Consider the following 12,202-nt stretch of genomic DNA (forward strand, 5'->3'; position numbering starts at 1 on the left):
ATTCTTAATCTCAGGAAACAAACTGAGGGTTGCTGGAGAGGGGGGTGCGGTGGGAGGGATGGGGTGGCTCAGTGATAGACACTGGGGAGGGTATGTTCTCTGGTAAGCTCTGTGAATTGTGCAAGACTGTTGAATCTCAGATCTGTACCTCTGAAACAAATAATGCAATATATGTTAAGAAAAAAAAAGAAGAAGAAGAAGGTAGCAGGAGGGGAAGAATGAAGCAGGGGAAATCAGAGGGGTAGACAAACCATGAGAGACGATGGACTCTGAAAAACAAACTGAGGGTTCTAGAGGGGAGTGGGGTGGGAGGATGGGTTAGCCTGGTATGGGTATTGAGGAGGGCACATTCTGCATGGAGCACTGGGGGTTATGCACAAACAATGAATCATGGAACACTACATCTAAAACTAATGATGCAATGTATGGGGATTAACATAAGAATAAAAAAAAAGAATAAAATAACTTTTCAAAAAAATAAATAAAATAAAATAAAAATGATCAAAGATATTTTCATAGTTAAAAAATCTGGAGTGAATATTATTCTTTATCAAATAAGTAAAAAGGATCTTTGAAAAATTACTTGGAATAATTTTTCTTCCATTATGGGAACATAATAGCAACTTATTTTCTAATGAAAAAAGTAAGCAGTGGTGGTGGGAACTTCAACACTGGGTAGGGGTGGAGGATTATCAGATAGTCACTTAAAATTCTGTTTAATTAAGGTATATGTCCTCTAAAGTCCTAACCTGAGACCTTTAATTTAACTGTCTGAAAATGTTGTACATGTGACCTAAATGGAAGCTGTAATTTGCAAATGCTTTCTGCCCTCTTTAGAACACCTGCTGTGGGAGAGATACTATCCAAGAAATTTAAGCGTATATTGATCTTTGTCTTCATGTCCATCTGGAAAGAAGAATATTTAAGCCCAAGTTACGGATTAGGGTTTAGAAATGTGAAGTATTTGAATATAATCACAGAACCAGTGAATGATGTGAAGCTGAGAGACAGTCCTTGCCTCTTTTAGAGTAAAATGAGCTTTCCTACTTTGCAAAAATGGCCTTCCCTCTTCATTTTCAAAATCCTGCTGATCACCAGGCTACATCAAAAAAGGATTTTAGTTAAAGGGAGACATATTCCACATGGAAATCTATTGACAACAATCTAAAAAAAATTGAAATCAAATAATAAAGTTTTGTGCCTTTTTCATATAAAATTTATTCATGCATGCAATATCTATTGATACTAAAAGGCCATTTTAAGAATCACTATTGAACTTAATATATTCAGTGTGAATTATGATAATTGCATGTACATTATTTATGTATACATACACGCATATCAAAAATAGTAATAGCATTTTTTCTTTAACAACGTAATTCAACAGAGGATGCTTTATTTTTAGTTTGTATTTATACATTTCAAAACATATTATTTAAGTTGAAAATTTTCACATTTTACTTTATCATGTATAATACTGATCATTGTTATTTTAGATACAATTTCTTATAGTAATGGTTGCATTTCTATTGGTGAACTAATACCATAGTGAATTCTCTCTGAGACATTTAGTCAGTTATGGACAACTTTGTTTAATGTCTTATAGGGAAGAAACTAAGGTGGGGTACCTAGGTTAGACTGTGAATATTTTGACATCAAGTCATGATTTTTTAGGTAACTAAATTTTCTTTTTTAAAAGTCATAGCTTAAAGATAATAATTAAAATCTTACTGCCTAATTTTAAATTGGGAAATACTGCTATAATTGAAAGATTTTACTCATTAGTGTGGTTAGCAGCTGATAATTTCAAAAGCTGTGCTGTACAAATTGAATGATTAGTTAGAATTTGCTATGATCTATTTAGTCTTATATGAATATATTCTTTCTTAAAATTCCTTTTTCCATAAATGTCTCTATGTAGACATTAATTCATAATGTTTTGGCAAAAATGAAAAAAATACTGTTTTCCCCTAACTCATAATATTTTAGCATCTTGTTTTTTTCAATGTAAGAGATATTTGAGTAATTGAGGTGCATTTAGGGAAAGAATGCCTGTGATTCTCAACATTCTGAGCTACTTATTTGAAGAAAAATTTCTTTTCTATTGAGCTTCTTTAATAGCAGGCTGAATTACCTATCTAGATTTTTATTTATAGTACAAGCAGGTAAAACTTGCCTTATTAATTGATGTGTTTCATTACCTTTCCATTTTACTTATATGATTATTTTCCTTCTGTTGATTTATAGAAATATAAAATTAGATGTCTTTATGACACTTAAATGGAACAAAACTGTATATATATATATATGTTTTTATTATTTTTTCCTGTGATAGCAAAGATTTTATGACCTAATTGTGATATAGCAAAGTTGTTTGGTAGATTATTTTAAAAATTAAAATTAAGAATTTTAAGTAAACACTTTTTAGTTTGGAGATATCTATTTACCTAGATATATGTAGATATGGATAAAGATAGATATAGATACAGATATAGATATTATAGAACTAAATGGTTAACATTAATTGACTGCTTTCTCTATGACATACTCTTATTTAATTTCCACATTTTAAATAATTTCAATTTCATAAAATGTCTCCTACCACTTTAAGTGACTACTTACGCTATATAGGTGTTTTGTATTTTATTTAGCCAGTCCCAACCCTTGTACGCCATTTTAATATTTTAGGATCATAAATGGTGTTCTGGTGAATTGACATAACATATCTTTACACATAAGCATTGTTCCTATTCCAGTAAATTCTTAGAAGTGGAATTGCTTGTCTCCTATATTCTTTTGAATTTGAAACCATGGTGGTCATATTCATAGTATTTTTACCATGTAGAATAGAATTTAGAATGAATGGATTGAATGTGGAAGCTCCTGGCTCAGACATCATTGATTACACATACACAGATACATCAGTTTTGCATATGGACAACTTTTTAACTGAAATAATCTCATTCTTCAAACAATAATGCCTGCTTTACTTATGTTCCATGATAGTAAGGTATATATGTAAAAGTATTTTTGAAGAATAAAATGTGAAATTTAATACACAGTGTTTTTATAAAAATATACGAGTAGTCATTGCTTAATTATCTGAGATATATTTGTGATAATCATTTAATTGACATATTTATTTAATAAATACTTACTAAGCACTTACGTAGATTTGGCCCCATGCTGGATATTTGGAGTATGATGGTAAGAAGGGGAAGAAAAAGAAAAAAAAAAAGATAGTCCTCTTGAATTTAGAATCAAATTAAGCAAGTATCTAATAGTTGTGATGTATAATGACATAAGCCTTCTATTAGTGAAACTGCATTTTGTGTGATAGGAAAAACTGACCAGAAACTCTTTAGCTTTTAAAGGACGACTTAAAAAATTCCTTCATATATTGTGTCCTTACAGTGCCTTCTTTAAAAAGAGGGTGTATGGCCACAGATCAGACAAGGTTGAAAATACAAGTCTTACACCAGAAGTGGTACTTTCATATTTTAAAAGTTCTTACTGTGTATTTAATATTGTACTGGCACCATGGTCAATTTTGTTTCCTAACTTTTAATTCAATTTTACATAATCATTGTGCTTTAAATGAGTGGCTTTATAGTTTGAATATAGCTTGGACAATTATTGCAGAGAAAGCTTATCATCATCTCCTTCCCATTTTTTTTTTAATCTGAATTGTTATTACCATTTGAATTTACATGACTTATTAAGGCTACCTAGAAAGGTAAAAAAAAAAAAAAAGTAATAATTTGGGAATTTGGAATTTCTGACCCTTTGGCTTTCTTTTCTCAGGAGAAAATTTTCCAGAAGATTTTTCAATATTATTTACAATAAAACCCAAAAAAGGAATTCAGTCTTTTCTTTTATCTATATATAATGAGCACGGTATTCAGCAAATCGGTGTTGAGGTTGGGAGATCACCTGTTTTCCTCTTTGAAGACCACACTGGAAAACCTGCCCCAGAAGACTATCCCCTCTTCAGAACTGTTAACATCGCTGATGGGAAGTAAGTAATATAATAATCCAATGTTGTAGCTATATAGAAAGCAATTATTTCATTTAATCATTCAACAAATATTCATAAAGTGTGATGCAGTTTTTCTAGAGACTGGAGACACGGAAATGAAAAAAACATAACATATCTAATTTTACATGGTTTCTTTTGCAGTCTGGGTAGACAAATGATGTCCAATTAAAAAAATATGAATAAAGAGCATATCAGGTGATGATAAGTGAGAGAAAGAAATAGAACAGTGGAGAGGATAGGGAATGGTGGTGGAGGGTGCAGTTTTAAGGAGTGAGATCAGGGAAAATCTCACTAAGAAGGTGACTGGTGAAGAATCTGGGGTGCATGCCCTGCTGATAACTAAAAGTATACTATTCCAGGAGGAGGGAAAGCAAATACACAGCGTCTGATTCCAAGTGTGACTGATTTGGTCTAAGCAATGTCAAGGTTACCAGCATGGCAGGAGCAGAGTGGGATGATGAGGATGGAGAAGCCATGGGAGGCCAAAGGGTATAACACTTTGTAAATGGATATAAAGGTTCTGGGTTCTATCTGGAGTGAAATGGGAGGTCACTGTAGACTTTTTGAGCAGAGGAATGACCCAATTTGATTTACCTATTATCAAGCATGTTAATATTGACAATCATAAGAAGCTTTTTATAATACTCGATACGTGCTATATACTGTTGGAAGCACTTTATACATAGTCGACTCATTTAATTTTCCACGACTCTTTGAAGAAAATAATATTAATAAACCCATTTTACAGATAAGGGGACTGAGGTACAGAAAGTTTAAGTAACTTGCCTGAGGTCATATATTTGTAAAGTGGCAGAGGTAGGGTTTGAACTTAGAGAGTTAGACTCCCTAGTAACCATCATACTCTTCTGAAAATCATGCTGAATTCTGAATTCTGCATTGTGAATATTGCCTTTCACTTAGGGAGCAGCTAAATATAAATAAGCGTTTATTAAATTTACTTGGTTGGGTGCCTGGGTGGTTCAGTCGGTTAAGCGTCTGCCCTCAGCTCAGGTCATGATCTCAGGGTCCTGAGATCGAGCCCCACATTAGGCACCCTGCTCGGAGGGAAACTGCTTCTCCCTCTACTCCCTCGTGCTCTCTCTCACTACCTCTCTCTTTCTCAAATAAAAAAATAAAGTCTTCAAAAAAATTTACTTGGTATTCTATTGCTGCATCTAGACTTCTAAAACTAACCTTATCTGAAATATGACATTTAATTATAGGTGTAAGAAGGAAATAGCAGTGCAGATGGAAAAAAAAAAAAATCCACACTCAGTGTATCCTTGTCAGGACCATGGAGAAAACTTCATCTCAGTGGCAGGAAAAACTAGGCTTTTATGAGCAATTTACATACTATCCTTAATGATTAATATGAAAAGTGGTGATATGAAAATAAATCAGGGTAAGGAATTTAAGGGTGTACTGTTTTCGATAGAGCATCTGATACGGTTGCGTTGAGCAAAGGCTTGTTGGAAGTGAAGGAGTGGACCATGTGGGGCTATGGAGGAAGAATGTTTCTGGCAGAGTGAAGAACATGTACAAAGAACAGTAAAGAGGCAGCAGTGTGGCTCTCGTGCAGGGAACAAGAAAGCAAAAAGTGGGGCGAGAGGTCAGAGGGCCAGGGCACACCCCTGTGAGGCAGAGTAAGGACTTCAGCTTGTACTAGGACTGTTAGATGGTTTTTAGCAAGGCAGAGACTTGATCTGACTTGTATTTTAAAGTGATCACTCCAGTTGCATGAGAGGGGAGGCGGAGACCAGTTAAGAGTCTAGATGAAAGAGCTTGCAGATTGGATAAAGTCGGGAGACCCTGGATTCTGTATATACATTGAATATAAGGATTTTCTGATGATGTGAATGTAAAACATATGAGAAAGAGAATAATTAAGAATGACTCCAAAACTAAAGGGTGGTTTGGTATTTTGACTATTATGTATAACACCATGATTATGACGTATCATTATCATCAGAGCTGAAATTAATCAACAATCAGATCAAGTTTAGAGTCCTAATCAGCTTTTATTTATTTTATTTTTTTAAAGATTTTATTTATTCACTTGAGACACAGAGATACAGAGAGAGAGCATGAGCAGGGAGAGAGGCAGAGGGAGAGGGAGAAGCGGCTTCCCGCAGAGCGGGGAGCCCAATGCGGTGCTTGATCCCAGGACCCTGGGATCATGACCTGAGCCGAAGGCAGACGCTTAACGACTGAGCCACCCAGGTGCCCCAAAAATTTCACTTTTTTTTTTTTAAGATTTTATTTATTTATTTGACAGAGAGAGACACAGTGAGAGAGGGAACACTAGCAGGGGGAGTGGGAGAGGGAGAGGCAGGCTTCCCGCTGAGCAGGGAGCCCGATGATGCGGGGCTCGATCCCAGGACCCTGGGATCATGACCTGAGCCGAAGGCAGACGCCTAACCATCTGAGCCACCCAGGTGCCCCTAATCAGCTTTTAACAATGGAAATCATTTTTACTTTCTGTTAATGAAAAGCACCTATGTACAACGTGGAGATGGTTTAAGTTAAGACACAGGCTTCTTGGCAGAAATACATGTAAATTTTACTCTCACAGTATTAAGTGACTCCAAAATAAATCTTTGCTCAATTCCAACTAAGCAGACCGCTATGCTAGTTGAATGTGCTATGGAAAGACCAAAGATTAAGTGTATATGGAAATATACTTGGTCCTCATCAGTAGCCACGCCAAGTCATATGGAACGGACATTTAGGAAGGCTCCTGCAATTTGGGGGGTATTTTATTTTATGGATTTAGTCCTAGACACTTCTGCAATATTAATCTAGCATTTTTCATTTGGAAAAAAAAAATAAAAAATAAACCAGAGTGGCTTGCAGAATCCAAGTGAGCCTCACTCAGTGGTTTATGTGGTTTAGCACCAGATATTGTTTTTTTTTTTTTTTTTAAGATTTTATTTATTTATTTGACACAGAGAGAGACAGCGAGAGAGGAAACACAAGCAGGGGGAGTAGGAGAGGGAGAAGCAGGCCTCCCGCAGAGCAGGGAGCCCGATGCGGGACTCGATCCCAGGACCCTGGGACCATGACCTGAGCCGAAGGCAGTCGCTTAACCAACTGAGCCACCCAGGCGCCCAGCACCAGATATTGTTAATAAAACCCACCATTTTATAGGAAGATTAGGGTGTATATGTTTCCAAAGGGCTGGTCATGTCTACCACCTAAGCCTGTCATCGCCGCCCTGAATTAGCTGGAACAGTAGCTTCAGCGTGAATTGAGACTCTCACTCCACACATGCGTTGACTATGCTTTCTTTCAGTGTTCCCACTTCCTGCCAACCCTGGAAAGAAGGAAAGGTATTGTGTCTCAGTTTTGGATCCTGCCCACAGTAGTGATCTATAACTGTCTTGAAATTAAAGTGGAAAAAGAAAACGAAAGCACTTGAAATAAATGTGAATAAAGACAGAAGCACATTGTGTTGTACAATTAGGACGTTCAGTTGTTCCAGATGGAGCAGTCATTCAATTAGGAGACATACCCTTTTACAGTTCATCTCAGGGGATCTCTAGAGAAAAAAGGAAAAAATTAAGTGGAATTCCATTTGGAAGAAAGCATTTACGTACATAGGAACTATTACTTACCCCATATCCCACCCCTGATCTTATCAAATATGCTCATCAGGACATGGTGAGATTAAGCTTTTGTTGCAACTGCACAAAGCGAAGCAAAGGATGGGCACTTCCTTATCAGCATAGACAGCCACCCCTGGTGTGCATTTTATACTGTTTGTGTCCTTTTCAGTACCTAACACTCTTCTGGGTAAACAGTAAGTAGTCACCTGTTAACTGATTGATTAAAAAATGAGCCTACATTTTGTACTATTTCAGCTCACATTCACAATTGAAAGTACATTGTATTTTAACATGAATAATGATGTGGCAACGATGTCTTTGAAGCTTACAAAAGAATTCCTTGGCTTTTTTAGGTGGCATCGGGTAGCAATCAGTGTGGAGAAGAAAACTGTGACAATGATTGTTGATTGTAAGAAGAAAACCACAAAGCCACTTGATAGAAGTGAGAGAGCAATCGTTGACACCAATGGAATCATGGTTTTTGGAACAAGGATTCTGGATGAAGAAGTTTTTGAGGTAAAAATAAATCAAATTTTATTTGAAGCTGAATGTTGTTAAATCAGATGAGCTGAGTTAATAACAGTAACAATCAATATATGTTATAAAGCAATGTTGAAAACGAAAGGGTGACCTACTTTCTTCCCCTGCGGGTGTAGCGGTGATGTTTTCTATTGTTCAGTAAGAGAATGAGTAGACAATGGTGGCTGTAAGGACTGGGAAACATTACAGAGATTGGTTGATTTGAACACAGGCATGCTATTCTCCTGGGAAGGGCAAATGGCTTTACTCTTGGTACTTTGCATTATTTTCTTTGGGGAAAAGAACATTTTCTTCACTTCCTTCTCTGGGAGATTAATTTAGGGAAATGTACAAGTCAGATATTCTGCCTTTCTCTGTTCTTTGTTAATGTTTCCAAGGTATAAAATAGAGATCATATTGCAAAAGCTGAACTTATGTCTTTAAAATCACTTTTTTAAATAATGTGAAGGTCATAGTAAAAAGTTTCCTTCCAATTATAATTCACCAATTATGATAATCACATTCTTTTAAACGTTCAACCATTGGGTCTGGTAGTTTGTCCTTTTATTTTCATTTAGTCAATTATTAATAGAACAAACAGACCTGAGTCCTGATCTCATAAAGGGATGCCCTCCTGAGACATTATTCAGTACTCTGATCTGGTTTTATACAATTTCTGAGTAATTTATTTTTCAAAGTATAATAAAGTAAAGCTCTGTAATATATTACAGATTAATAGGCAAGGTTTACGTGGAAGATTTTCTGTATTTGGTTGATTAGTGAATATACACATATATATATGCATACACACAGACTATTTTTCATAGAAAGAACAATGTACATTCGGTGCAGGAGGATATTGCATTCCTGTACTTATATACATAACCTATGGCATAATTTTAAATATAATTAGCATTTGTGACACTTTCAGATTATTTAATTGATATTCTGTTTGTTTCTTTTTTTTTTTTAAGATTTTATTTTTATTTATTTGAGAGAGAGAATGAGAGACAGAGAGCATGAGAGGGAGGAGGGCCAGAGGGAGAAGCAGACTCCCCGCCGAGCAGGGAGCCCGATGCGGGACTCGATCCTGGGACTCCAGGATCATGACCTGAGCCGAAGGCAGTCGCTTAACCAACTGAGCCACCCAGGCCCCCCAATATTCTGTTTGTTTCTGATTTTTCTCAACTTGTCTCAACTTTGACTCCAAACAAAATGTTTTTAACACATTGTATCATACTAAACTAAATGATAAACTCATTCAGGCAATATATAATAATAAACTTTCAGATCTTCCAGTATCATGTGTTGGTTGCACACAAATGACAATAAATATTTATTTATTAGATGAATATTATAAACAAATTTACTTAATTTCTAGTCTAGCAAAGTTCTATTTTAAAATTAAACTACGAATATCAGTTTCACAGACTAAATTTATTTTTGTAATACACACAACCTTTTTTTCTGGAAACATAAATGAGTAATACAGATAAACTCTATCAGTGGATGGTTTCATTTCATATATTAGTTCACTCTATTGCTATACATAGTTACAGAGCTATGGAACTTAAGCAATGGAAATTAAACTTTGTTCATCATAGGGATGCCTGGGTGGCTCAGGCAGTTAAGCGTCTGCCTTTGGCTCAGGTCATGATCCTGGGGTCCTGGGACTGAGCCCCACATCGGGCTCCCTGCTCAGTGGGGAGCCTGCTTTTCCCTCTGCCTCTGCCCTTCCCCCTGCTTGTGCTCTCTCTCTCTCTCTCAAATAAATAAATAAAATCTTAAAAAAAAAAACTGTGTTCATCATAAATGATGATAAGACTATATAAAGAGGAAATATGGAAGGGGCGCCTGGGTGGCTCAGTTGATTGAGCAACTGACTCCTGATATTGGCTCAGGTCATGATCTCAAGGTCGTGGGATCGAGCCCCAAGTATGGCTTCACACTCAGCGTGGAGTCTGCTTGAGATTTTCTCTCTGCCCCCTGCCCCTCCCCCCATGCTCACACACACTCTCTCTCTCAAATAAATAAATGAAATAATTCTTTAAAAAAAAGGAAAAACAGAAGAGGAAAAAATTAACATTAATTAATTAATATGTATTAAAATACAAATTAATTATTAATATTCTCAAAATTTACTGCCCTGAAAGATATTTGTTATATGTACATGTTGATTAGATTTCTTTTTCAAACAGGCCTTCCTTTGCCACCTCCTCCCCATCCCCCATGCACAGACTGTACTCCACTTTCTTTCCCATATATTATACTCACACTCACTGGGGTAGAGTTTAGAGTTTTTGAATTATAGTTTTAGACTATCACACTATGTTCTTTTTTCAAAGTAAATAATTGAATCTGATGTTACATATTTTAAAATATGTAATAATAGCCTCTGTGTTTCATAGGCTGATTACAGTATCAACTCCTAGAATATATAAAAATGATTTCCCTAAAATATTTCCATATTTTTTCACTACTGCTAACCAAAACCCCTCTGGCCAAAAGGGCTTCTAGTAAATTACCAAGGACAGATGTACTAGAAGAAAAAATTAATATATATATTCTTTGATTAATTCTTAATTTTCTAATCCATAAGCCACATTCTAAATCCTGGAGTAACTCCAGCTGTTTATTTGGAAAAACTGCTAAACTATTAAGAAAAATAATTTTTAGAAGACTCATTAATGAATTCTTTAGTGAGTGTGACAGTGAGTAGCAAAAATAAGTTTATTATGCTGCTTTGCATCTTGGAATTTCATGAAACCTTATGGAGCTTTAAAAAGAACATTTATTCAATATGAAGTGTAATTAGTTTTGAAAAAGTAAATAAATGCAGACATTTCACTATAAGGTTTATCTTTATCACTCTATCCAAATAGTCATTATACATAAAACTCAAGTCTTATTTCCTAAATTATATTATTGTATGGGTATATGAATTTCAAAAACAATTTAGTATTTCCCACTTGAAAAAAGAATATGAAGAAAATAAATAATTCAAACACAGATTTTAAAATCACAATAAAACTTTCTGACTCCTTTTGGGAAATTAGTTCATCTTATCTGAATATGATGTTAATATATCTTTCTCTAAAAATTTACTCAAATATTTTTCTTTTATTTTGTTTTCCATTATGGTATCTACCTAGACTTTTGAATCTCTGCAAGTGAATGTGTAGAAATTAAACTAAAAATGATAAGAGATAGGAATGGTACCATATATGCATTGTTTTAGTGTTTGATAAACAGTTGTAATGGTGAAGATGATACAAAGAGATCAGTGATTCATTATTTTGAAAACGGAAAATATCACTTCTTTGAAATTGGTGTCATTCCAATTTAGATGCAAATTTGTTTAGTATATAATTTCATCTCTATCATCTCTGTATCACCCTACATTTATTACCCTATATCGCCTGCTGTTAATGGCAAAAAATACTAAACGTGGCCATATTTGAATTACAGTCTGAAGACTTTAAAGAATTCAACATCAAACAGATAAAAGCAAAACTGAAATTTTTTTAAGTATGAAAAATTAGTTTATATGAAAATGCCAAAATGAGTATATAGAATCATAATTCAGATTATATAATTTCAGCATAGTGGAGTGAATATAAAAATTGATTATAGAATCAGAAAAATCTGATTTTGAATCCCAGAATAGCTTAAATACATTTCTCTATGTAATTACTTTATATAAGTTTTATTATTTATTTATTTTTTACTTTATGTAAGTTTTAATTTATCATTCTTCAAATGGGAAGAGTAATGTAATCTCCCCAGTAAGTATATATATTAAAAAAATGAGCTTATGTATGTAAAGTGCTTATAATACTAGTATTATATATGTATATATGGTTATATATTATGTGTTAATTATGTATTACCATGTAGTTTTCTTCTTATTACTTATGTTCTTTTTTATCATTTTACAACTATGACATGTCAAATATTCTTATACATTTTTGATATGGGAGAGCAACAGTGACCCATGTATCAGTAAAAGGTTGTTTTTTTTTTTTTAAAGATTTTATTT

At 34.4% G+C, this 12,202-nt stretch overlaps 1 protein-coding gene across 1 annotated transcript in view; it reads left to right on the plus strand.

Annotated features, from left to right (window-relative positions):
* COL11A1 (collagen type XI alpha 1 chain) overlaps nt 1-12,202 on the plus strand; it is a 203,325-nt gene that overhangs the window by 26,065 nt on the left and 165,058 nt on the right. The window contains exons 2-3 of the mRNA XM_035020280.1: nt 3,805-4,018; nt 7,998-8,160. Of these exons, the coding sequence (XP_034876171.1) occupies nt 3,805-4,018; nt 7,998-8,160 (377 nt within the window). The remainder of the gene's footprint in view (nt 1-3,804; nt 4,019-7,997; nt 8,161-12,202) is intronic.

This window comes from Mirounga leonina, unplaced genomic scaffold, assembly GCF_011800145.1.
Source record: "Mirounga leonina isolate KUSES-001 unplaced genomic scaffold, KU_Mleo_1.0 Mir_173, whole genome shotgun sequence".
NCBI classification, from domain to species: domain Eukaryota; kingdom Metazoa; phylum Chordata; class Mammalia; order Carnivora; family Phocidae; genus Mirounga; species Mirounga leonina.